Source organism: Drosophila teissieri, chromosome 3R (genome assembly GCF_016746235.2).
Source record: "Drosophila teissieri strain GT53w chromosome 3R, Prin_Dtei_1.1, whole genome shotgun sequence".
In the NCBI taxonomy this organism is placed as follows: domain Eukaryota; kingdom Metazoa; phylum Arthropoda; class Insecta; order Diptera; family Drosophilidae; genus Drosophila; species Drosophila teissieri.
This window is the reverse complement of record NC_053032.1, coordinates 20,535,055-20,561,769: the sequence shown is the minus strand read 5'-3', so window position 1 is coordinate 20,561,769 and position 26,715 is coordinate 20,535,055. Positions and strand designations below refer to the sequence as shown.

General features: G+C 43.5%; 4 protein-coding genes across 4 annotated transcripts; 2 read left to right on the top strand and 2 right to left on the bottom strand.

Annotated features, from left to right (window-relative positions):
* Positions 1-1,026: 1,026 nt before the first annotated feature.
* LOC122618785 (probable cytochrome P450 6a18) lies at positions 1,027-2,793 on the top strand. Its single transcript, XM_043795347.1, has 2 exons — positions 1,027-2,158; positions 2,216-2,793. The coding sequence occupies exons 1-2, from the start codon at positions 1,057-1,059 to the stop codon at positions 2,635-2,637; spliced, it is 1,524 nt and encodes a 507-aa protein (XP_043651282.1). The 5' UTR covers positions 1,027-1,056; the 3' UTR covers positions 2,638-2,793.
* An 8,098-nt stretch (positions 2,794-10,891) lies between these two features.
* On the top strand, positions 10,892-12,169 carry LOC122618913 (putative gustatory receptor 98a). Its single transcript, XM_043795508.1, has 3 exons — positions 10,892-11,708; positions 11,758-11,993; positions 12,050-12,169. The coding sequence occupies exons 1-3, from the start codon at positions 10,892-10,894 to the stop codon at positions 12,167-12,169; spliced, it is 1,173 nt and encodes a 390-aa protein (XP_043651443.1).
* Positions 12,170-24,556: 12,387 nt separating this feature from the next.
* Positions 24,557-25,195, bottom strand: LOC122621285. The gene is made up of 3 exons (XM_043799105.1): positions 25,105-25,195; positions 24,768-25,033; positions 24,557-24,702 (listed from the first exon to the last, which is right to left on the bottom strand). Coding segments are annotated over exons 1-3 (402 nt in total). The 5' UTR covers positions 25,107-25,195; the 3' UTR covers positions 24,557-24,568.
* Positions 25,071-26,250, bottom strand: LOC122621284 (probable secreted beta-glucosidase SIM1). Its single transcript, XM_043799104.1, has 2 exons — positions 25,959-26,250; positions 25,071-25,427 (listed from the first exon to the last, which is right to left on the bottom strand). The coding sequence occupies exons 1-2, from the start codon at positions 26,178-26,180 to the stop codon at positions 25,200-25,202; spliced, it is 450 nt and encodes a 149-aa protein (XP_043655039.1). The 5' UTR covers positions 26,181-26,250; the 3' UTR covers positions 25,071-25,199.
* Between the last annotated feature and the right edge of the window lie 465 nt (positions 26,251-26,715).

Below are 26,715 nucleotides of genomic sequence, written 5' to 3'. Positions count from 1 at the left end.
TCGCATCGATTATCAATCACGAGCTGGCTGGGCACTCAGTCGAGCGAGTGCCACGCCCACTGTTGGCGAAAGGGGAAAGTGAACGCACACAATGGGGCGCAGCGCTTTGCTTTGCCTTTGCTTACTGAAAAGCGGTAACAAAGAGCCCAGAAGAAATAAAAAACAGAGCTCAGAGGGGGGAAAAGAGAAGCAGTGCTGGTGCTGCAAGCATGCAAAATGTTGAATGTTGTGCACATGGCAGTTTATTCATGATTTCACATATTTCGAACCACGCCCACCGCCACCCATCTTTGTTGGCACAAAAAATTGCCTCTGTGTGTGTGCTTTCTAAGGATGAGAAAGTCGCTAGGACAGCCACACACACTTACACGCTGAAGCCATGGCTTTATACCCGATTTTGTTTTTCAGCAGCGAGCGTTCTTTTTGCATTGGACTTTTGGTTGCACTAAGACTAACTTTTTTCCAGCTGCTTCTTTGTAAACTTGCATTTTTATGGTTTTAACATGTTTACTTAAATTCTTGTGTATTTGTCTTGTTGGCGTGGCTGTGACAAATGTTCAAAGCTGGGTAGTAGTAGCTATGAAAAAAGCGACGTATTAAATTGCTTTCTTTTATATTGTATGTTACACCATGAAGTAATAAAAAAAGCAAATAAATTGTTGATGAAAAACACAACGTTTGTGTAGCACGGAATTTTGGCTAGTTATCAGTTTTTACTGTAGTCTTCAACTCAGACGCCCCTTATAATGATATCTAGAGTATATTTTACAAAAGAAGACTCCAAAGGTTGCATTTCCTATAGAGATTTTATAATTTATCTGTGACAAGCCACTTTTCGAAACCTAAATGGCACCTGGCCCCCTGGTTACCACAATCTGAAGAGATTTATCTAAATTGCAATATGATACACGCTTTAATAGACTTATATGCACTGATAAAAGCTGTAGTCTGCAGCGGTTTTATAGTTGTCCGTAAACATTAGATAAAGTAAAGTCGCTTAATAAGTGTTCGCAGTCTAGTGTTTCTAGTTAGTATTTCGCAAACACCGTCTGCAATATGTCGTTGACATATTTTCTCTTCCAAGTGGCAGTCGCCCTACTGGCGATCGTGACTTATACTCTTCATCGCAAACTAACATATTTTAAGCGGCGTGGCATTCCCTACGATAAGCCCCACCCTATCAAGGGAAATATGGAGGGTTATAAGAAAACGAGGACCGTTCACGAAATCCACCAGGTGTACTACAACAAGTATCGGAACAGCAAGGCACCTTTTGTGGGATTCTACCTGTTCCAGAAGCCCGCCGCATTTGTTATCGATCTGGAGCTGGCCAAACAAATACTGATCAAGAACTTTTCCAATTTCACCGACAAGGGACTATACTACAACGAAAAAGATGATCCCATGTCAGCGCATCTCTTTAATTTGGATGGACCCCAGTGGCGTTTGCTCAGAAGCAAACTATCCTCGACTTTCACGTCCGGCAAAATGAAGTTCATGTACCCGACAGTTGTGTCGGTGGCCGAGGAATTTATGGCTGTGATGCACGAGAAGGTAGCGGAGAACTCCATCATGGACGTTAGGGATCTGGTGGCCAGGTTCACAGTGGATGTCATCGGAACGTGCGCCTTTGGCATCCAGTGTCATAGTCTGCGAGATGAGAAGGCCGAGTTTTTGCACTTTGGCAGGCGGGCTTTGGTCGACTCTCGTCATGGTCATCTAGTAACCGGCCTCATGCGCAGCTATCCCAATTTGTCCAGGCGACTGGGTCTTTGCCGAAACGCGGCTCATATTCAGGAGTTCTATCAAAGAATTGTCAAAGAGACGGTCACTTTGCGCGAAAAGGAGAATATCAAACGGAATGATTTCATGGATATGCTAATTGCCTTGAAAAATCAAAAGAATGTGACACTGGAGAATGGCGAAGTAGTGAAGGGACTAACTCTGGATGAGGTCGTTGCCCAAGCTTTTGTGTTCTTCATTGCCGGCTTCGATACCTCATCCTCCACAATGGGATTTGCCCTCTACGAGCTGGCCAGGAATCCGAGTATCCAGGACAAGGTGAGGGCGGAATTGGAGCAGGTTCTGGAGCAGCACGATCAGAAGTTTACCTACGAGTGCATCAAGGACCTCAAATACCTCGACCAAGTTATAAATGGTAAGCACTGTTCTTTAGATTAAACCGATTCCAACTGATCGTGAAATGTGATTTCAGAAACTCTTCGCCATTATACCATTGTACCCAATGTGGATCGAGTGGCGGCCAAACGCTTTGTGGTGCCTGGCAATCCCAAATTCGTCATCGAGGCTGGACAGCCTATTATAATTCCCTCATCGGCCATTCATCACGATCCCAGTATTTATCCCGAGCCCAATGAGTTTAGGCCGGAGAGATTTTCTCCTGAGGAATGCGCCAAACGTCCTTCGGTTGCCTGGCTGCCTTTCGGCGAAGGTCCTCGCAACTGCATTGGCCTGAGATTCGGACAGATGCAGGCTCGCATTGGACTCGCCATGCTCATCAGGAACTTCTCGTTCTCCCCCTGCTCAGCAACTCCAGATCCATTGATCTTCGATCCTCATTCCGCCATTTTACTCGGAATTAAAGGCGGCATTCATCTGAAGGTGGAGGCACTCTAAAATAGACACACACCTTAAAACGAATAATCAAATAATAATAACAGCTGGCTCATAGTTATTACTTTCTACTTTCCCAATTCCATTTTGCCAAATATCTATAGATTTAACTATGTATGGGAGTGTATACTATAATGAAGCGACCCGTTTGGCATTGCATATGCTGATAGCATTTTTATCCTTATTGCTGGGCTCAGCGTTTACCAATTACCGGCAGGACGACAGGACTCCAAGCCACTCCACTCCACTCCGCTCCACACCCATTCGCCTTTTGGTTTGGGCTTCAGCTCAGGCCCGCATGTATTAATTCTAATTAAATTTGTTATTCAAAACGAAGCTCGGGCACGTCCTTGCTAGCCATTTTGCAAGTGTTAACCTTTTTCCCGGCCTCCTTCCGCTGCCCAGGACCACGTTAAGCCTTCGAAAATGGACCAGCCGTCGGATTGGCGACGATTTGCACACCAAACGGAGAATGGCGACTGGTGAATGTTGAATGCTGGCGAAAGGAGGCGAAAGGCGGCGTAAGGAGGCGGGGCATCAACCTTGACATTTTTGCTGCCAGCTTCTGTTTTCATTACACTAATGAAGTCATGCGCCACGGTGCGGTATGTAGGCATACACATTTGCGATATGGCATGGTTTGCTAGCAGTTTTAGCAGTTTTTGGGCACCACATCCAGATCCAGATCCACAGCCAAACGACCGGCAGACACATAAAAAGGTAGGTAGGTACCCGTGCGAGTTGGTCGGCATTTGTGTGCCTACGCCCGCATTTAGCAGTGGCAGCTGCGCCTCATTACCCCATTTTATTGTGCCCAGCGTGAGTGATGCCCTGGCAGTCTTAACACCGTCAAAGCCCTACACCCTGGCACATAATTAATGCAAAATGTAAACGGACGTATATATGGATGCTCGCCATCACTCTCACATAACGCATACGCCGTGTGGCCATAAAGCGCTTTAAAGGCCACAGATTCGAGTTCCGGTGGCAACGCAAGTCCAGAAGTATTTTAAAAATATTTAATTGCTGTAGCAATTGTTGTAGGTTACACATAATATAAAGAAAATCATATTAACCCATTGAGGTGTCTATAAATAAGGTTTATAAAGCTCCCATTATCTTCACATTTTTATAACAGGTTTTCCCCTAGTTTTTGGCCTGTTTTCAAGGCCTATGATAAAGGTAAAGCTTTAATACTTTGAAGTTCACTAACTGCACAAGTCAAGTGCGCTGGCAGTGCTAAATTGTAAGACGACAGAAATATTTCAACAGGAATTTACGACGCGAGCACACTAAATGCTCATTTAGTTTGCACTTTTATTTAGAAACTTCTTTTGCACGTTTGCCAAATTGTCTGCGGTGGCCAAAAGCCGCCAACAAAAAGGCTGAGCAGCAGCAGCAACAACAACAGAATGTGTGTATGTGTTGGCCAAGTGCAATAATAATGAAGGTAGGAGGCGTAAATTTCGCTTTGGCTGCAGGGCGAGAAAAATGGCCTGACTGCAACGAACTGGGCACCCCATGGTGGCACTAGGATCTGTATGCTGCGGCTCCTGAACACCACCTGAACAGCCACCACCTGAGCAGCCAGTCCACAGAACACACTCACCTGTACAGGTGAGCCATGTTGTCAGCGGAAGGTAGCTACAAATTCTCGTTGCAAAAGCTTTTAGTGAATTTATGGCAAGGAAATTCCTTTCGCTTCTGCTCGAAAAGGCAGCTCTGCACTGCTGGTCGGTCGTTTGTTTATGTCTTGGTCCTCAGATCCAGACTCGAAACTCCCAACTACCAACTCCCAGCTTCCAACTCCAAACTGCAAGCTGCAAACAGCAGCAAACTGGTGGATAGGACGTCGGCTCCACAACAACAGCACTTGGCATGTGTACAAACGGCTTTATAAACTTCGCATTCGGGCCATAATGCACTCACAATTTAGCCAGCTCAGATTCGCACTCGTGGGCCTCACAAGTGCCTAATGAGCCCCAACAAAGGCGTTCTGCGCAATTTTCGCAATCGAATGCCAAAAACTTTCGCATTTCGGCTTGGCAAGGCCAGCACACAGGCAGCACGCACAATTAATTTGCAAGGAGCTCACGCACTTACCCATCTTGGTTGAGAACAATTTGCCATATGCATTTCCACACATTTGCGAGACTTCTTTCAATTTTTTTTTATTTCCCCCCCACCCCCTGCCAGCTGTACTCGTATCAATTACCTGGCCATGTTTTGCAAATTGCCAACAACCTTGAAGTGTTGAACTCCGCCCCAAAGCCCAACGCCCATTGCTCTCCTCTTTTCCCCTTTTTCCCAACAAGCAGTCTGCAGCGTGTTTTATTTCTCCTTGGCCAAAAGTTGATTCAAGTTTATTCAAAAACAAATTTAACTTTTAAGTCATCAGCGAGCTCGGCGAAAAGTGGAAGATATGGCCTCAAGGCAACTGCCATATGCTGCAGTCCTAGGTGATTCCTGCACGTAGAGAAATAGGTACCCAGTTCCGCTAAAAAAAAAAGAAGCGGACAAGTACCATTAGTTGAGCTAACAAGTGCCTTGCTTTAGTATTAACAAAAGTAAAGGGTATTCTACTTTATTAATAAGCTGTTAATATAAGATTCAGCTATAAAAGCAGCTACTTACCCAGTTTGTTGTTTATGAGAATCCATTTTCTTGAGTGTAAATACTATAACTTCTCTGCGGAATTTACCGCGCAGATTATTCTGATAGTTTTTCTTTCAGTCGCATCAAGCGCGGTAGCATCTTCTTTATTATTTTCCTTTCGTGGAATATTTTATTGTGAAAACTACGTTAGCCTGCACATGCAGAGCTCCTGAGGAACGTGGGGGTTTTGGGCTTATGCAACTGCATCCTTATTCTGTCTGCCATTGTTTAACTGGAAGGTCCTCGCTTTCGCTTTCGCCTTTCCTTCAGCAGGCCCGTCAGCGAACCGAATTCCCAGCAGTATTTGCATTCAACTTAATTGCGTTTTAAGTAGATTTGTGGTGAGATGTGTTTGCTTGTGCGGATGCGGATGCGATTGTCAGACGGCATTTACTTACATGGCATGACCGACAACGGATACCATAGCTTTCAGCCTTTCTTACAGCCAGTTCCTTGAAAACATATATGCCTGTGTGGTTGGTTGGTCGCTGGCAGGGCTTAAAGTTAAATACAGCACGAGACGCATGCGATTACATACAATATCGAAATACAAAGGTGGCCGGATAATTAAGATGCGAAAATATTTAATGAAATCATTTCACTGATTGCGACAAGCAGTCATTATTTTCGCAGGAACAACAGAAAGGCAGCATTAAAGTACTTAAAGGCATTACTTGCCACAGGCAACACACAAATAATTAGGTTTGGTGTCGATTTCAAGGATATTTATGTATCCTCGAACCAGAGAGGATGCCCTGTCAGCGATTTTCCAGTCCAAACATCGAATCCCCAAGTCGACATTATTTTAACGCGCAAATCTCTGCAGCTGTCTGATCCGAGGTCGAGTTCTTTATTTTCCTTTGCTCTGGCTCTGGTACACGTGTCAAAATAATTTCACATTTTGTTGCCTTTTATTAGCCGGCGCATTTGTGTCACCTGCCGAGCTGCACCATGCCCATTCCATTGGATATGCCAGCCTTCACAATGCTTTTGGCGCATTGAAATTCATAAAATATTTGCACAGCGAAATAGGCTACGAAGACGGGGGGCTTCGGGGCTTGGGGGCTTCGGGCGGAGTATTATGTGTCAAGCACGTTTGAATTCAAATTCAAATATTTGCCAGAGTCGACAAACAAATAAGCGCAAATATGGTAAACAGCAATAAGCAGTGCTATGGCGCTGGCAGAATCTCGTGCACGTCGGATTTGAGTCCTTGTGCAAGGACTCCGCATCCTAATACCCATGTATGCAAAAATCTTTAGCACCCGACTGATATGCCGTCACCTTGGCAGTCAGCTGAGCTGCTTGTTGCCTCAACGTATTCTCAGTCTTAATTTCATACACATTGGTAAATATTCAATGGCCGGGCAGTGAGCTCAGCTCGTCATGTGTGTGTGTGTGCACAACACCGACAGGCGAAAAGGAATCGGCTTAAAAGCTCGACTGACTTGTCCTTGGCCTCAAATTGATGAAAACACCGAACCGGTACTTACTAATTCCCTTACTAAATCCCGTCTGCCCAAAATGGTCCCCTGCTTGTAAAGCCAAATCAAGTCTACACGAGCTGAGTAATTTTGAATACATTAGATATGACTTTTACTAAGTTTTAAGCAATTTTCTTATATTTAGCTCAAGTAATGGACAAAGCACATTCTTTAAAAGTAATATATTCTTACATACAATAATGGTTTGTTAGATTTTAGCAACTTTCGGCAAGAGTTGTGTAAGTTATGTTAGAGTCACAGACTGAAATTTGTCGCTAACTTTACACAGAAGAGCAATTTGTATTTGTTAGGAATATATAATATATTTTCTCTTAATCCAGCATTATAGCTCTTTAAGAAAACTGTGGCAAATGGCGCAAGGATAGGGAAAATGGAGCGACGACTTGTCAATGAATCGATTATGATTTGTGGCCAAAGTATAGCACACTTATCGAGGCTGCCTACACAACTTTCAGCTGGGAATATATTTCAGCGCGAATTTGCACATTCGCAGTGCCAAAGAATGCGCCGAGGGGCAATAAATCTTCGATTGTTTGCCCCAAAGAGAGGGCAAAGGATGTGTCCTGGCGTGTCCTGGTGTCCTGGCATTCCGGCGTCCCAGTGTCCTTGTTTGTGGGTGTGTCTGGCTGTGAGAGCCTGGGGGCAGGACAGTCATTTTGGCCATTTCGCAGCTTGCGTTTCGCTCGCCACATTTACTGGCCTAATTGCGCTGTCTGCCATCCAGCCAAATGGCAAAATAAAAAGCGCAAAGTAAGAAATCGAAAGGCAAACACGCAAACAGCGAGCTGTCATTACGCTTCAAATCCCCAGCATCTCCTCGCTACTTTTGATAATTGTCCCAGTGACCTTTTGCCGAGGCAAATATGCGATCAGAAAAACACACAATTTGAGTCTCCATTTGATATCAATGAACTCCGAGGCCTCACCCCGTTTAACCTTGCCAATTATAGTGAAAAATAGAGCCAAACATTCCATTCCACGTCGGCGATGGCAGCAAAATATAAGTAGAGGGAGTAGAAAAAAAGCAAATTCGGCAATAAATAGATAGCTATAGCCATAGAGAAAATATATTTTTAGCTGTCCCGGTCACTGCGCGGTCCTGTCCGATTTGGAGCTCCAAGTGCGAGGACTGCAGGCGACTTCGACTCGCCGCCAAGACAAGATAAATGATGTTTCCAAACTAACACACACGCACAGTTGCGGATGGCCTAATAGCAATGAAAATTTTCAAAAAGCACTGGAAAATTCCTCACATTAAAAAGCTACCTAGGTTATACAATCCATAAAGTCTGCTTACTTGCAGACCCCTTTATAATTGGCTTAAATACATACGTGTTCACACCTTCTCTTTATATCTTTTCCTAAAACCCTTACCCTTTTCCAGTAAGTTTTCTTATACACTTGCCCTATTATCTCGGCCACAAGCGTATATGTTGTTATCACTTAGCTGGCCATGTTAGCTGCCATTTTGCTGACTTTTTGCAATTGTCTGGCCAGGGATTGTCGGGATTTTTGACTTCTCCGTGCTTTTTTGCGCCAGTCCATCTGCGCTTTTTCTCCTCTCGCCCATCGCCCATTTCCCATCTCTCATCATAATGATTGGCCGGTGAAAAATGCAATTATTTTTGATTGTAGTTTAAGGTGGCATGTTTGCATTGCGCGCCAAATGCCGCACATTTATCACACTTCCTGTGCCACAAAACAAGGGGCGAACATTTTTGCAAGTCGACACGGAGAAAGTGACATGGAATTTATTGAGCCAGTCTGGGGCCATATATCGTGCGCAGCATTTGTCAGGAAGTGCCAATGGCTCTAAACCGAATTGAACTTTGTTCCTATTGATTTTCAGCACAGCAGCTTTCCTCTCTTTTTCCGGTTCGGTGCTCGGTGCGATGCGTGTTGTAATTTTGGCAATTTAAATGCCATTAAAAGCGGCGTAGCCCCAAAAAGTTGCAAATGATGTGCGAAGGATGGAAATGTTGCGAGCATTGTTCGTATTTATGCAATTTGTGGCAGCTGCTCGAACAACCGCAGCTACAAGACACATGTAGAGCACTCACACCATTTCTGGATGCCAGTGCCACCACAGAAAACAACCACAACAACAGGAGGACTGGCATGGAATTTTCAATTAAATTGCAAAATCAATTTTCTGCAAATTAGCATATTTATATTTGCATATTTTTAATGGGCTGACGAAAGCGGAGCACAGGTCACAACAGGTGCGAAAAGGGAAATTGTGCCAAATTAAAATCAGATAACTCGCTCTAACTTACACTAGACCATCACATACATATGTACATATGAGTCACGGAGTTGGGCTCCTCCAGTCGTCATCAGCATCTGTTCCAGTGGAGCGTGTCTAATGTTCAGCTTTCGGCATTCAGCATTAGAATCTCCTATCTCCCATATATAAAAGCAGAGTTTGCACAGCACTGGCATCTTCAAAACCCACTAACCGCACATCCACTTCCAGGAATCTCAAAGTCAGCACTCCTCGCGGCCACGTGTATGGGTACTTGGTAATCCCATTGCCTATGGCATATCATAACCATATAGACAACTCATCTTACGGCAGGAATTTCGATAATTACATTTGGCAACTGCCGCATTATGGCGATTGGGGAGCATGAGAAGTACACGAGTGAGATAATATATTAAATAAACTAATAATCTGTTTAAATAAACCAAAAATTGTATGCATATCTAGTCAGTGAACAAAGCTGCATTTTAATTTATGCTCATACATAAACCATTTATTTAATTTACATAAGTTTCACATTTTTATATTCTACATTTATTTAAAGCTTTGCAAATCACTGGTACGAGCTGTAATATCAGTTATTGCTAAACCAGTTATATTAAACCCGCATCTCTTTAAGCATAGTTCTATATATTTGAAGCCTTTTCTGAGTTACATTTAATCCTTAAAACTTTTGCACCGCCCCAAAAACGGAATGTCTCCCACTCGCATATACATTTTAATTTATTTATACACGTTTTTACCCCCAAACTGGCGAAATGGTTTGCCCCAAACTCAGCGCACATGTGTGGCCACCATTTTGGTATACAAATTACAAAATTATACAAATCAACGCCGCACAATTGCTTCAATTGAACCCCAGACCATACCAGAGGCCTCAGCTTCAAGAGCCCAAGATTGCGATTCCCGGGTAGTACGATTATATACCTCGAACATTCCTGCCGCTGATGGTGTGTGGCTGGCAGAGATTAGAGTCACTCCAGACGAGCACAATCAAAGACAAAGCGTCCTCGACACCTGCGCGGAATTATGAAGCCCACTTGCAGACGTTGAAACGCGGGTGGATCAGTCGCGGTGGGTGGTTGCTACTTGGTTTTGTGGGTGGGTGGGCTGGGTTTTTGGGTGGCTGGAGGGCGAGGCAATTAAGTCATTATTTTGTACACAAACACATACTGATATTCCCGCCCCAAAGGCGTTCGTTCGTTGGTTGGTTCGTTCTGCAGGTGTTTTACAAGTGTGCAAACAAAGTGGCACGGTGGTTGCATAAAAGCCAGTAAAGCGGATGTAAGTGTCTGCCTTCTGTGGCAGCGGGCTTCGCATGCGTGTTTGTTCGTTTCCCCGTTTGTTTGCCAGTCCTCCTCGTTGTGGTTGCAATAAAGGCATGCAAATTTATGTGGAGCCCCAGCCGCTTCTTTCCCTTTCCCATTCCCCGTCGGCTTTTCCATATTTTTGATAAGCAATTTCATCGCCCCCCAGAGTTGTGTGTGTGTGCGAGTGTGTGCATGAGTGGTGGCGAAATGAAATTAACAAATCATTTCACTTATGGCCACTGGGGCATCTGCTACCACTTGGCTCTAACATCACTTTGATGCTAATTTGAATGGGAAATGTGTCATTTGGTGTGATTACAATAGGATCTTATCAGCAGGCAGACAGGCAGGCAAATTGAAACATTTTTCATAAATGTAATGGAGATTTTTTGACAACTAATATATTCAATTTTCCCAAGTGTGCCACCCAAGATATTAATTGGCCTTTCCCCTGCACCGATAATAGCAATTAGCCAATTACAAAACACAAGCCACTGAGAAAGGACCTTAGGTAATTTTCAGTAATGGCACAAATGTCGGGAGAACTGCACGCTGCTTCGTTGCTTTACATGAGGCGACTGATGAAGTGCTTGGGAATTCTACCTTTCGGTCAGAATCTATTCGCGAAAGTGTTTTGCTACGTACTGCTCTTTATAGCACTGGTATTTACGACCTACTGGCGCTTCAGCTTCAACTACGCATTGGACTACGATTTCCTGAACGATCGATTTTCGAGCACCATCGACCTGAGCAACTTTGTGGCCCTAGTTGTGAGTCATGCGATCATCGTGATGGAGCTACTTTGGGGCAATTGCAGCAAGGATGTGGATAGGCAACTGCAGGCGATCCACATCCAAATTAAACTGCAACTGGGTACACCGAATGCAACGGATCGAGTGCGGAAATATTGCAATTGGATCTACGGATCACTAGTCATGCGTTGGCTAATATTTATCGTAGTGACTGTGTATAGCGATCGCGCTCTTACCCTATACGCCACCTATTCGGAATTGGTTTTGCTGGCCCGTTTCTCCGAGTTCACACTGTACTGCGCTGTGATTTTGTTTCTGTACCAAGAACTTATCGTCGGCGGCTCAAATGTGCTGGATGAACTGCACAGAACCCGATTCGAGATGTGGTCCATACGCCGTCTAACACTGCAGAAACTGGCCAAGTTGCAAGCCATCCATAACTCCTTGTGGCAGGCTATCCGGTGTCTGGAGCGCTACTTTCAACTGAGTCTGATCACGCTGCTCATGAAGTTCTTCATCGATACCTCGGCACTGCCGTACTGGCTCTACCTCAGCAGAGTTCAGCACACTGCCGTTTCCATCCAGCACTGTTAGTATAAGCAGTTAAAAATATATTTAAATAATTATATTTCCAACAGATGTCGCCACGGATGAGTGCATCAAGCTCCTGGAAATCGTAGTGCCCTGCTATGTCTGCACACGTTGCGATGCAATGCAGCGAAAGTTTCGATCCATGTTCTACACAGTTACTACAGATAGACGTAGTGCTCAGCTGAATGCGGCTCTAAGAAGTCTGAATCTGCAGTTGAGTCAGGAGAAGTACAAGTTTAGTGCAGCAGGAATGGTGGACATAAACACGGAAATGCTGGGCAAGGTAAGCTAATTTGTACACTTCCCTTATTGAATACTAAAGGAAATATATTTTCCTAGTTCATTTTTGGCATGATCAGCTACATTGTGATCTGCATCCAGTTCAGCATCAGTTTCAGAGCCAAAATCCCGAACACAGTCGCCCAAAACACCAGCACATCCACAAGTGCGCCCATTTAAGTGACGTCTTTGAATCGATTATTTGTTGGGCAGTCTAGTCGCGTGCTTATTAAATTAAAGTCAATTAACCTAATTAGCAAAATTGATGTCTGCCCGTGCATAATCAAAAAAGGAAAAAAGGAATAAGGGAAACATGGACAAGGGGCAATCAAGGCGGCAGCAAGCAACAGCAGCTGGCCGAAAGTCTACTTCACATAATTATTCATGCTTAAAAATTCTATTACAAACTTTTGCCAACGGCCACTGACCGTTCGTGTAGGACTAAGGACTCAAAACTCAGGACTAAGGATACAGGGAGGTCCTGGGGATACTTGTGCTCAGCCCTGGGGCTTGTTGGCCACGCAAGGCCAATCTGTCAGGGGTTCATACGTAAACTAATGTATCTGTAAGATACACTTGTAAAGTGGCCTTTACATTTCCATTGCCTACCACTTAATAGAAGAGAAATAGAAAACAAATCTTTAGTATAAACATTTTAATAAACGAAGGACAATTTGCTGCTCTGTCAGCTTTCTGTTACGTTGCATTTCTTCACTTCATAATTGTTTCCAGGAAAACAACATTTTAGAGTGTAAGCATCCTTGAAGCCTGCCACTCAGGCAATGGCTGCCACGTACAGATTCGTGGCCAAGTGAGCGTGCAGATTACTCATACTCATACTTTCTTTATATATACATATATATATTCGCACGAGTAGGCTCTGAGTTTTGGGCCTAAAGCAAAATTTCCAGCGCTCTATGATAAATCGAATTGAATCTGGTGAGTGTGGGTGTGGGTAGAGTTGTCAAGTCGAACAGAATCGTGCTGCAGGTCATGCGGCAAATCTCAAACTTTGCAGGGCACTTCATTAATCAGGATGAATTTTTTATTGATTCACTTTTAAATTTGCGAGAAAGTAAAATCCTCGACGGAAGGATGAGGGATCCAATAAACTGCAACTGTTTGCTGTCATATGCGACATGACAATGCTCTTCTTCCGAATCGACTTAGGATTCTAACGAGCTCCCTGACACTTGACACATTGGGTATCAGGCAAATTTCTGAAGCGGCTAGAAGATTTTCTTTTTTGTGTCAGCAAAGATGCACTGCAAAAAAATAGATGTATTAAGCTAAAAACGCATTATTGTTTGTTTTAAGCTTCAAATATGGGAATATACATCGTTGCTCTTTAGAGGATAAACTTTGCATTTCCAGAACCATTTTCCTAACTTCAGAGAGAGTAACCCCTGTTTTCGCTCAGTGATCAGCTGTCTTCAGTGCGAGCCAGGGTGTAAAGTCATTTCGGATTTTCATTTCACCCATTGACGGCAGCTTAAAGAAGCCAACTGCAGCTGCAATGGCTTAGGAGCACCTGAAAACGTTTTTGTTCAGCAGCTCGGGTATTTTTCCAACTCGAAGCGAAGTCAGCTTATGTGTTGACACTAATTAATGCTCAAGAGTCGCCCCCCGAAGCGCCTGGTATTGGTAGGGAGTTCGAATGGCCAATGTTCGTGTGCTCTTGCCGCAACCAACACTTTGGCAAAGCCAATGGCAAATAATAAAAGGCAACTCATAATCGTCTCATAAAAATCAGATGTGCTCACGCACATTAATGCACATAGACGCCAATGGCAGTATCCCAGTGCCATGGGTTCTTTGACATAGACAATGGCGGCAATGGCAGTGCTTTCGTAACGTTTATGCGGGCAAATAAATGAATAAATGAAGTATTAAGTATATATGTAAAAATAGCGAAGCCATAGGATTATAGCTGGAGTTATTTCAGAATTTCCAGTGCTTTGAGTTACTAGTTACATTTGCTGTTTGTTTTTTCTCTAATGATACTTTGCAGTAATGCAGTAGGTAATAATTTATTTAAGATCGCAGCAAGAACAAAAAATTTGATACGTTGCTGCGTTATTTCCCCCATAAACGCAGTGTGTATTTGCTTCTTGGCAGTGACAGGCATGAGAGTGGAACACAACCAGAACACACACAGTTTCGCACACTTGCTGGAGGGACTTTTATAGCGACACGTAGTCAGGCACGTTTTGAAGTGCAGGAAGCTCTATCATAGACACAAACGAGCGTCTCTGTGTGCGTGTGTGTGAGCGAGTGTGTGTGTGTATGTGTAGTTATTACTTTTATGAAGCATGTGATTACATTTTATTTTTAATGCTTTTAGTAAAATGAGGTTAGTACACACTTGGTTAGCGACAAATTACATTTCTTTTTTTTTCTCTCTTTTTTTTTCGTCAGCTTGCCTGTGCAGGCGGCGAATATTCGGTTGGTTTTTGGCCTGGATTTTGTAATCTTCGGCTGCGTCACAATATTTGCACTCGCTAATTGTTGTTGTCATTGTGGATGTGGGGGAATAGTGCTTAAACCATCAACCATTGGCTGCATTAAACATGTGCACAATTAACTTCCGCTTCCGGTTATGATTGAACCCGGCCATATTTGAGTCGAGCACGGACATGCAGGGCGTGCAGGACATACAGGACATGCAGGACATTCGGGGCCGATAAGCCATGCAATAAACACACACACATACACTAGCATACACAGGCACACACTTACATGCTGCGGTAATGTGCGTGGCTGCAGTTAACTGTTTGCATATTAACGACAAATAACCCACAATCTCGCAACCTTGCAGCAGTATTATGTATCGATGGACGAGCACGCTGAGTGAGCGATAAGCACTAGATAATATTCAGGACCTGCCATCGCAAAGGATACCTTAATGGTCCGCCAGCAGCAGAGCTTTAATTTAAAGCCTCAAATAGCAGTGTAGCTGTGTATGCGCCCAATGACATTGTTTACACTCACCGACCATTTTGCCGGGGGTCTCGGTTTGAGTTTGAGTTTCGGTCCGAGCTCAAAGGGTTTAGTGCTTGAGTGCAACAACCACTGACGGGCATTTGCAAAGCCAATTGGGCTAAAACCAGCAACGGTCGCGATGCGCCACATACCAATTAACTGCACAGACAAGCTTTGGCCAAACTAATTATATAGGAACCAAGAACTAGCCACAAAATAAAGTGGATATTTGATTCCATTAAAATGTACAACAGCTTTAAATCTGAATATTCACTTTAAAAAAAAATCTAAAAAAAGTGTGTAAATTATACTGTATAAAAAGAGAACTTTAAATGCGTTTGACATTACCAGAGCACGTGCACACAAGCATAGAAGTCATTAAAATGCGCCGCGAAAACTAACCAATGTTTGGATATCAGTGATATTGGGCTTACAAAAAATAACTAATTAAATTCAACACATGTTCGAGTGGATATAAGTTTCGCCTGCGTGGACCTATGAAAAACCGACCTTTTCACAGCATGAAAAACGGAGAAAAACGAACCAAACGAAAGCAAACTTTTCATAATCATTTGATTCGCTGAATGAGCGGTAATTAAAACAATAATCTAGCCAATGCCCCGAGCGAAACTGACTGAACCAGGTCAACCAGCGAATTGGCTGAAGTGATTTGGCATATTTATGGGTATTATGGCTATATATGTATGTATGTTTGGCCAGTACACTCGAGGGTGCTACGTAGGCAGCTGCCATTCCACTTTTGAGCCCAGTGTGCTCTCGCAAAAAGTCTTCGAAGTCCGGATCCGGCTGAGTTTCCTGCCTCCTGGATTGGACCTCTGCCAAGCGAAATGGGTGGAAATAATAAACAAATCGAGTGGGGCAAAATGTTGACCAATATTTCAGCTAGGCTCCTTAGTTGCCGGTGACTGGATTGGTTTCGGATCCTTGCCTTGGGATCCGGATTCCGGATTCCGGCCTGCAGAGTCCAGAGACCCTTCCATCCGGATTGCCATAAATTATGAGGAGGCGAGTGGGGGTGGGCTCCATGAGGCACCTGATTTGTTTATTTGTGGCACACACATTTTTCACAATTTTGCCTCCGTCTGTTGACGTCGCACATTCCAAAATTCGAAATGCCATCGATGGTGGCGCCACGTGAACTGTTTTTAAGCTGGCAATCTGAGAGCGAAGCTGACAAAATGCTGTGGCAAATCCAAAAGCAAATCCAAAAGCCGATGCGAATCCATTGACATGTGATGATAGTATTTGCTCGATGCAAACAGACATGCAAAAACATTTAATTGCTGTGCAAATGTTTGCTGAAAAGTGCTTAAAAACGTCTCAGCACGAGACACACATCACGTACTTAATTATTTGCTAGGCAAACAAAGACAAAAGGGGTATTTTCCCACTGCAATCGCAGTAGCAGTTGTAGTTGCAATGTGTTCATTTTGTCGTCCTTTGGCAGGCTCAACAGACATAAAAATATCCAGGGGATTGAGTGACTAAGGAGCTTTATGGCAGGGACCTTGATGTCATTGTTTCGTTCAATACTCGCCAGCCCTTCAAAGCTCTCACAGTGGCATTGTGTTTTTGTGAGCCAACCCAGCAACTTACCTACCTGGCTGCAGCAACTTGTCACCATGCAACTGCTTTTTGGGTGGCCAAATCGTTAACTGATCTCTGTGCCGGAGTGCCGTAAATTCCAGAGCCTGCCAACTTTTCAACTGCCACGCCCACGCCAAAGTCTGTGGGTGCAGAAGTTATGCCCGGGGCAATGGGAAGTGTTCACACCATTCGTTTTGTTAGGTTTGCGAGGTTGGTTGGCCAAGAACCATTAGCATTAGCACCACTAAATAGAAAATTTGGCCGAAATCCAAAAATGCAGCCTCTACACCCGCTGCCAAAATGCTTTAAATGCACTTAAGAGTTGGTTCTTTTTTTTTTTATTTTTTGGGGCACTCTTATTCAATGGGTTTTCCATTAAATTTCAATATTGCAATGCAAAGAAATATTAATCTATTTTCGCAACACAATTTGTTCATACGTATACCTGGCTTTTTTACTTAATTTGCAATCAAATCGAGTTTCTGCATTTGGATATACAGAGATAACTTTCGAGCATAGCTCAATGTTTGCTGTTGAACACTCTTGTGTAATTGCAAATAGATTTCTGCAACTTGAAGTTGTGGTTTCAAATTGTCTTTGCCTCAATGGTCTGGCTTTCATCTAAATAAATTACTCGAAATTCTTGGATACTAATTACAAAAGAAAAAATCGTTTGCAAAGATTAAGAATCTGTGCATTGCATTGCGGGCTGTGTAAATGAAAGCACTCAAAGCCAAAAGCCAAGTGCGGAATAATTTGCCAAACATCGGAATGGCTTGTCTTATAATAAGGACCAAGGACATCAGCCCAGCATTGGCATTCGGGTTGAAGCGCCCTCAAGGACATGGGCAAACCGCTCAATCAAGTACAGATAGCTGAAATCGCTCCATCTTCCCTTATACTTGTATTTCCAGCTACTGGGCCGCTTAACCCCAACCGAATTGGATCATTTGCAGGCTATCTAAACGCGCCCATGTTGCTGCTGCTTTTGTGGCGCAACAAAATACGGCACAATAACACTTTGACACAACATTGTCATAACTCTTTATAAGGGACATGGTCGATGGGCGATGGGTGTTGTAGTGTTGGGTTGCTTTTCTCCGCTGGCTGGGTCGGGCAATATAAACAATGGTTGAGCTCTGGCCCCTAAACGATTGCTCGTGGCTGCCATACAAGTTGTATTTTTCAATATTGTTTTTCCATGTGATTGAAGCACAAACATTATTAGCATACTCCTTGGCTACTTGTTCGTCCCTCCCATGTCCATCCATACAACCAACCAACCCAGAAGCAAGCAACTTACCAGCCAGCCAAGCAGCATACATACATATATGTATATCTGGGTATATAGTTCCGTCTACATTATGCAAACATACATCAATAACCTAGTACGCTGTAATGCACTTGTCTCGGCAGGCGTGGCCCCCTCTTTCTCAGGAGGTGCCACCCAAAAACCCCCTCGACTTCCATGGACAGCTGCGGCAATATGTTGGCGTTGCCATTGTGTCTTCAAGTCGCATGGCGAATGGCGAATGGGAAGGATATGCAGAGGACCATGCGGATGTAATGGAGCCTTGGCTGAGCAAAGTATGGCTGAAGGCATTATTGGAACAAATCTTTCTGTTTTCGGCTGCCTTTCTGTATGCCATTCTGCTGGATACTCAGTGCTGCTGTATACCCATTTATATCCATTTATACAGATATACTTGCGTATTATAGGTAACATTTTGTAAGACAAACTACAATGAAAAACACCAAATTTCAAACAGCCAGAGAAGATGAAGTTGAGAGGCTCTAATCTGTTAGCACACACGCACACACGATGGAATAAGTAGGGCATCAAATTGCCGCCTAATGGTGATTTGATGAAACTAATTTGATAACAAATTCAATTTGAGAGTACCCAAACTCTAGACGTTGGCCAAATGCATTTGGGTTCGACTGAGGGCGTTGCTCGGCTGAGGTTTTAACGCCAATGCAGATTGTGACACATTAGCACAGACAAACACGTAGGCATACATACGTACATACGCACACTGGCGACAGAAACAACAGGAACAACAGGAACAACAACAGAAACAACAACAACAACAAGAACAACAGAAACAACAGGAACGACTGCGAGGGCAGTAAACAGCATACATCCTGTGGCAGGACTCATGTAATTTGCAAAAGTTCAAAGCTTAACAAACTGTTACGGGGAAAATGCAAATGCAAAATGGCAAATGTACTAGATTTGCAGACCTGCCTCTTTGGCGAGCTCTACGCTGTCTCTGTGTTTTGTGTGTTGAGTCAAACAAAACGTAATTTAATCGCCCTGCAACAACAAACACCCATTCAATCATTGAGCGCCACAAATGGCGCATTCCGTACGCTGCGTATACGTAATGTGTGGATGCTGGCCCGAGCTGGGGTGGATTTGCCAGATACGCATACGCATACGCAACGTGCAACCATTTCGGCAATTAGTGTGGCAGTTCATATATAATTAAGCTAGTTGCAGAGGAAACCCGGAAAGGAAACAGAAATTGTAATAGTAATAGCAGAAACAGTAACAGTAACCGAAACAGAAACGGAGGCAGCAGCCTAAGAGTTAGCATAAGCAGCACCGGAAACGGAAGTTGACTTAAACATTGTTTCGTTTTTTTTTGTTTTCATTTCAGCAGTATATTCATGCACAAACGCATGCATAATGCCGCGCTCAAGCCAGCTCAGCTGCAGCCTCTGCCCGCATCTCTCCTGGCTGACTGCACTTACACTGGGAAAAATAGTTGTGTATTTCATTTAAAAATTATATATATCCTTGATAAAATATGATTACAACTTGGGTTTAAAGAATGCCAAGTTCAAAAGTATGGTGAACTTTATGTGTAGCACACATTGAGATTAATTTTTCAATGCCTTCAAGCCTCTGGAGATTTTTATGTTAGAATTTCGATACTTTTGTATGTTATTTCCTCACCTTTTCACTTTAAAGTTTAAAAACTTTTTGCGAGTATCCCAGTGTAGACAAACAGGCGACACCCGGGGGAGCCTGGTGGCCCAGCTGGGGATCCTGGACAGCATCTTGCGCAGTGCCCAATTGATTTTCACGGTGGCACGAGGACGAAGGACGAAGAACGAAGGACGAAGGACGACGGACGAGAACGAGCTCAGTGGGGCCTGTCTTGGTTGTCAACCGAGCTACTTTGGCCCATCCACGCTTGGCTTGGCACAAGTCAAAGCTAGTTGGAAGTCAATGCGCTTGAGTGCATTGTGGCCCGGCTTTATCTTCACTTTTCGGGTGCGCTCTGGTTTTGTTTCAGTCGCACTATATACTCATCGTATACTACTTGCTGCGATATTTTGTTCGTCGTCTGTGCTCTGTGTTTTGTGTGCACTCTTGATTTCCTTAAGCTGCTGCAATTAAAGAGTGCATCCTTGCCGGCAGCCAGCTATTATTTCAGACGAGTGCGCCACTTACAAGCTAGCCCAAAAACTTTTTAATATGCTTGCGAAATTTTGGCAAAATTGCAAGTTAAATAAGTAAGTACAAGGCAAGCGGCGATGACAATGCGTAGACGAGCAAAGCAAACACAACGGCGAACTGACAAAAGGACTCGTCGACTCGTCGAGAATCAGGACTTGCGACTGGCAAGTAGAAAGCATCAACTTAATTTCCCGCCCAAGTCAATCCAACTTTTGTGCAATTTGCGTGACAAAATGGGTAAAAGAAAAGCGAAACTGGCTAAGGGAACTCACTGGAAGCCACAAAGTTTGATTGCAATTGAGACAAATAGCTGAGCGGTGCGCGCTGAGGCGCCCAAAAGAAAAAAAAGGAAAAATTCAGGACACTACGCCTGCCGCATAATAAATGTTCTGGCACCTTTGGGAAAAACTTTTGAGCCTTTGATGGCATGTGATGCATTTTATGGATTTCCGATGCGCACACACATGTGTGCCCCTTTCTGAGAAAAGGGCATTTCATGCAGCTCTGCATTTAATTGAATTGCCAGCAATAAGCAAAGGCAGCAAGCCACAGGACTTTTTGTCCCCAACTTCCACGTCGCCGAAGGACAGCTGAGAAGTTTGCGAGAAAAGCCCCAAGCCGAATTCAAATATTATACGCTTCCAGCTATTTCCCTTTCCTCTACCTTTGCTCTACCTTTCCTCTACCTTCCATTTACCATTCGCCTACATGTCAGGTGTCAAAGGGAGACACGAAATTGTCAATAAATGTGCATCCGTGCACCCGTGCACTTGCCATTATTGCATCCGAGCACAAAGGCACCGCCGAAACCACGATTAAAAAGAATGCCAAACCTTAATCAAATACGCATGCCCATTAAACTTTTTCAATTTAAAGCCTTTGGGTGTCAAGTTTTGTGGTCTCGTGCGTCAACTCATTAAAGTTGCATGGCAACAAAGTTGCCAAGTCACCTCGGCAACAAACTCCCCAAAGGACTACAGCTCCACCACCCACCACCTCGCAGCCCCAGCTCAAATGGCATGTCATAAATTTCAGCAACCCCAAAACTCCCCTCCCCAAAATGTATCTCAGCATGCGAGTAGCAACAGGGCCCCGTATACAATATGCAAATGAAATTATCAAGCCCATCCTGAAGCCAAGAGCAACGCATTAGGAGCTCTTGGTCCTTTTCGGTCGAAGTGGTCGGAATAGAGTGCATATTTCGTATCCGGGAACCAACCTCTGACCGAAAAATATGGACCAGCACTTCGGCCAACACCGCATGCAAATATCGGCCTAAAACTGAGCCAGCTTCTGGAGCAGAATTAAAAACTGAGATGTTGGCCAAGTCGAATGGGCGAGGGTAATGCCATTGAAATCACTTCTGCTCGGAAATTGAGAGGATTGCCTTCAACTCGTAATGAAAATTGCTAGTTTGCCATCTCACCGCATTTGCTGAAAAGGAGTTGCCCAAATTAGAAAAGGAAACACGTTGTGGTGCATATGTGAAAAAGCTAGATTTTTCTGCGAAATCGAAAGAACCAATCTTTGTTAAAGTACTACAAAACTGTTATAATAATTGTTTGGCATACAGCTTAACTTACCACTATTATGAGACCAATTTAACCTGAATCATAATAAATAATTAGTAAAACCAGCACGCAATTGCAGTTGCTAGCCGTGGATCAGCAGGTGATGTCGCCCTAATCGCATTTAATTAGAAAACGCAAATTATGCCACCGAAAACTGGCACTAGAACCCGCCAAGTTGGCATTTGGCATGCGGCCGGGTCTTGGCCGCAAACTCAGCATCCAGCATCCAGTATCCAACATCCAGCATCCAGTATTCAGCATCCAACATCCAACAGCCAACATCCAGAATCAGGCTGACACGTTGCCGCACTTGCTGGGCTTTTAATGAAATCGCTTGGCATATGCTGCGACGAGTGGGTACGGTGGTTGGGTGGTTTGGGTGGTTCGCGTGGCTTGGGTGGTTGTCAGAGGTCGGTGTCAGTCCCACAAACACACACTCACATACACCTGAAGTTTTATTTCAGCCGTGGGTCAGGTGGGTCACCCCGGCAGTCAAAGCTGACACGCACACGCACATATTTAGGCCGGGTTGAGTGGGTGGTGTGGGTGGCGTGGGTGGCGAGCGCAGGAAACGGAAGTTGGCAAGTGGGCTGATGGGCAGATGGCCCTCATTGCGCCCGACTGTGATAAGAAAGTGTCAACACAAACGTGACAAAGCTACAAATGTTTAATTTTTATGGCTGTGGTCGGGCATTTGCCTTGGTTTTGCGGGCGGACGGCGGGTTCACGTTGCGCGTGCCACGCCGCTTAACTCAACTTATTTACAGTTGGCAAAGGGTTCGAGAGATCCTGGCCACATTTGGTCAAGCGCTCCGTTTTTGTGCCGAAAATCACGTTTTTACCGTAAACATGTTGCAAAGTTCGCGGCTGTTTTATCTTCTGGCATAGTTTTCCCCGCTTTTCACCGCTTTCCCGGCACAGCTAGTGGGTTGAGAACGTGTCACATGGCATAGAGAATAAAATGGTGCTGCTGCTGCTGGTGGCTGGAGTGAAATATTTAAATTTAGTTAAGGCTTAGGCGCTCGGCATTTGTTTGTTTGGCCAGCTGGATGAAAAACTTGCTCGAGCCAAATTTATTTAGTTCTATTTAAGGCATATTTAGCCATGCTTTAGCAAATAGCAAATCGCCAGAGAAAACTTTTTTTTTTTTATTTTGGCACGACTCTGTCTGCTTGCTGAAGAACACCAACTTAATTTCCATGCAAGTTTTTCGGCTTTGTTTGGCTGGCTAAAATTTTAATGCACACCACTCGAAAGTACCCACACACACACACGCAGACACACACATCGTAACAAATTCGGAGGCATAATGAATGTGCAGCAACATTTTTGATGGCGCCCGCTGACAACAATAAATTACTTTTGGCTTTAAACGAAAACCATTAGCATAAAACTTGGCAACAGCAACAACAGCGGCCGCAACAGCAGCAGCAGCAGCAACCAGCCAACAACATCAACAACATGAAGAACATCCTTTTAACGCGGATACTAGGCATATAGGCATATAGGCACACTGGCATACTAGGCGTATGCGCAATATTTGTCTGGCTCTAATTTTAGCCAACAATTTGCCAGCACTTACATGATTAAATTGCAGCCTCGAACGCTGATGATGATGATGATGATGATGATGATGGGGTGGCGGCGACTGGATACCAGTAATGGTGTTGTGATGGCTATGGAAAAAATGAGGAGGGCAAACTTTTCAAATATGCGAGTCTTTTAATTAACTTGCCGGCACTTGTGAAGCTCTGTGTTTTAATATATTGTACGAATATTCCCTTTTTTTTTTTTTGTGCTCCACCCTTTTTCATTTTTCTTTCTTGCGAAGCACGCTTTTATTAAGCGTTTCATAATTTCATGCAGTAAACTTGCTAATTGCGCCGCCTTGCTTCCTTTTTACTCGGCACTCGACTTCACTTCACTTCACTTCCACTCCACACAACTCAACTGAGCTGAGCTCAACTCTCAACTCGTTTCGGTATGCCGCCCTTTTTGCCAAGACTTTTGCCGGCCAAGAAGGCTGCCAAAAAAAAAAATAAAGAAGAAAAACTTGGGTGTATAAAATAATAGGAAAACATGGCAAAGGACAGCCGGAGTGGAAGCCTGTGCGAATTACTTGCACCAAAGTGTTTTCCGTTTTTAATATTTCCACCGTCTTTTGGGGGAAAAGTTGCCGAAGGAGCAGAAAGCGAGCATCCCGGCCACTTAGGACACTTTTGGCCACGGCTCGTCGCTTTTCAGCCGCCTTGGTCACTGGATCGCTGGCTCACTGGCTCGCTGGCTCACTTGCTCAATTTCCGGTTTTAATTAAATGAACATTAGGCCAAAAGGCTGAGCCCACAAAAAAGCCACCAACCAGCCAACCACCTGATGGCATTTGCCACGAGCTGCATTTTACATTGCAGGCGTTGGCCAAATTGCGCGTAAATTGCATGCAGTTAGTTTTAAATTTTAAAATTAATTTTTAGCCGGTATTTGCTGCGCCAGGAAACTGGCCTTCGGTGGCGCTGTTTGTTTGCGCTTTAATAGCTGTTAATATTTATGAACTAAAAGTTCAAACAACAAACAGCCGAATAGAGCCAACTGTTGTCGATATTTAACGATGCATTTGCAGTGGGCGAAATTGTGTGCTGCGAGTACTGGCTTGGATATACATACATACATATATTGGATGCCAGCCAAACGGGCCTAAACAAACAGCAGGCGTGAATTGGCTCGTAATTATTCAATAACAGTTTATTTAAAACACACCATTAGAGGGCTTCATGGGTGGTGGCCTTACTACCATTTAAACACTAATCTAAATATTCGGCGCAATAACATTTTGAAAATTAATTAACAGAATGCTATTTTTTGCTGCGAATTTAAAGTTATTTTTTTTCCAACGAATTAATTACATTTTAAAAGCTAAATTAGTTATGAGATAAAGGCAGGCAGAATGTGTTGTCAGACTTTTTGCACTGAGTGATACTTTTCTTCTCTGGCGTAGTACCAAAGGCACAGCAAGATGAAGCAATCCAAGCCGATTAACAACTTAAGTAAGTTCATCTGCAGCAATTGCATGCGCACCACTTCCAAATCTGAAGAGCAGACCATCCATTAGCTTTATATACATTCATACATATATTCAGTAGTTCAAACTTACTATCTTCCTGCTGCTGTGCCTGCAGCAACTTCAGCTCAAGTTCGGGCAGCAACTGATCGAATTCTCGGTTTAAACTCATCCTAAAAGTCACCAGGCCATCAGATGTATCAGCAGGTATATTTCCAATAGGAGCTGGCAGGACGAAGTCCGTCAACTGGATCGTTAGGAACAGGATGCCGAAGGAGTTACTAAGCTGAGACATTATCGATCTGCGTGTGTTGAGTGAAGAGCTCTTAATGGATATCCCCGTGTCGAGGTTTCCCAACCTTTGCTTATATATCGAAATAATGAACACATGCTGCGTAGAGTCTTGTGGCTGGCTGGTGCTTATATTTACATTCTCGTTGTTTAAATACCCCAGTCAGAAAGCAGCTGGGAAACAAACAATGCCGAGCAATATCCGATGCGAAGGTTAGGCGACAGCATTTCTCCTCATGGCGTTGAAGTACTCGTGGATAAATCTGTTGTGGAAGTTTCCACCGTCGATTCGCTGCTGGATTCCGTTGTTGTAGCCGTCGTTGTGCTAGTCGCTGTTCTAGTCGTCGTGGTTTCTTGGGTCGTTGAAGTAGACTCGGTTGTGGCGTTTGCTGTGTTTCCAGATGGCGCTGATTCGCCTCCATCATCACCGGAGCCAAAACTGCCGAATAGTCCCAAAACTCTCTGTGCAAAAAAAAAAATTATCATTATAGACAAAAGTTTAAAGAAGTTAAAAGTAGAATTTTTAAACCAACAAACTTATACAATAGCTGGTACAATATTTGGATTGCGACACACTTTGCAACCTAAATTCTATTCGAAGTGTCACAAAAAATCTGTTACCAAAACCTCAAAACAAGCAAATATTTACAATTGTCTCGGCAAAGAAAGCTGCTATTCTTTCAAATATTAGGTTGTAGACTAATTAACTTGATGCTATCTATTTGTAGAGAGTTCTGTTTTTTTCCACAATTTATATCATTTTACCTTTGCAAAGCCATCAACTATATTTGGAGTGCGACACACTTTGCAACCTAAATTCTATTCCAAGTGTCACCAAAAATCTGTTACCAAAACCTCAAAACAAGCAAATATTTACAATTGTCTCGGCAAAGAAAGCTGCTATTCTTTCAAATATTAGGTTGTAGACTAATTAACTTGATGCTATCTATTTGTAGAGAGTTCTGTTTTTTTCCACAATTTAAATTATGTTACCTTTGCAAAGCCATCAACTACATTGCTAACAGCCTCTGCAGCTGCCCCAAACACATATAATATTTCCGATGATTCCGGTGATGGCGGCAGTTGCTGGGCGGTTTTGTTGTGGCTGCTGTTATCCGAGTCTTCGAGTCCCCAGATATCGCCAAGAAAGCCGAGGCGAAATGAATGGACAGTGACCAAGGAGCCGAGGAGGCACAACCAGATTAGCAGATTCATGACGGTCTGTGAATGAAATGGTTTTGCTCTATCCTGCACCAACAAGTAGATATGATCAAATGTCTGACAAGATGCGGATACATTTCGTTTTTGACGGCTGCTCTCGAGCTGATTATGCTCAGTAACCCTGAATCTAATTAAATAAACGGCTGTACAAATACCTCACATTTGCCGCAGGTGTGACTGACTCGTGAATGAACCGTGTCGTGACTTAAGTATACTTAGAAAAGTATTAAATTATGACATGAACGTGATCAAACATATATGCGGAAATACTTAGTACAAGTCAAAATGTATATTAGTAATTTAGCTCTAAGCTTCGGTTCTTTGAACTGTAAACGAGTTTATTACTTCCAACAAAAGATTTTACGATGTGTATATCTTGCATTATTCTCAGCTCATAATGACTGCATTGTTTTTGAATAATAAGCAGATAAGATGTTAAATTTGGTGTGGCAATTTGAAAGACATACTTATTGGTTAGCTATCAAGTTGTGGTACAAAAACAAACTTGCCAATTTAAATCATTGCCAAT

What these genes read in the sequence shown, in the direction of transcription:
- LOC122621284 (XM_043799104.1), bottom strand. Translation starts at nt 26,180, where the DNA reads ATGAATCTGCTAATCTGGTTGTGCCTCCTCGGCTCCTTGGTCACTGTC. An exon ending in TAGTTGATGGCTTTGCAAAG is followed by an intron (nt 25,428 to 25,958) that starts GTAACATAATTT and finishes TTTTTTGCACAG; the next exon opens with AGAGTTTTGGGACTATTCGG.
- LOC122618785 (XM_043795347.1), top strand. Translation starts at nt 1,057, where the DNA reads ATGTCGTTGACATATTTTCTCTTCCAAGTGGCAGTCGCCCTACTGGCG. An exon ending in CCTCGACCAAGTTATAAATG is followed by an intron (nt 2,159 to 2,215) that starts GTAAGCACTGTT and finishes ATGTGATTTCAG; the next exon opens with AAACTCTTCGCCATTATACC.
- LOC122621285 (XM_043799105.1), bottom strand. An exon ending in GGCACAGCAGCAGGAAGATA is followed by an intron (nt 24,703 to 24,767) that starts GTAAGTTTGAAC and finishes TCTGCTCTTCAG; the next exon opens with ATTTGGAAGTGGTGCGCATG.
- LOC122618913 (XM_043795508.1), top strand. Translation starts at nt 10,892, where the DNA reads ATGGCACAAATGTCGGGAGAACTGCACGCTGCTTCGTTGCTTTACATG. An exon ending in TGCCGTTTCCATCCAGCACT is followed by an intron (nt 11,709 to 11,757) that starts GTTAGTATAAGC and finishes TATTTCCAACAG; the next exon opens with ATGTCGCCACGGATGAGTGC. An exon ending in ACACGGAAATGCTGGGCAAG is followed by an intron (nt 11,994 to 12,049) that starts GTAAGCTAATTT and finishes ATATTTTCCTAG; the next exon opens with TTCATTTTTGGCATGATCAG.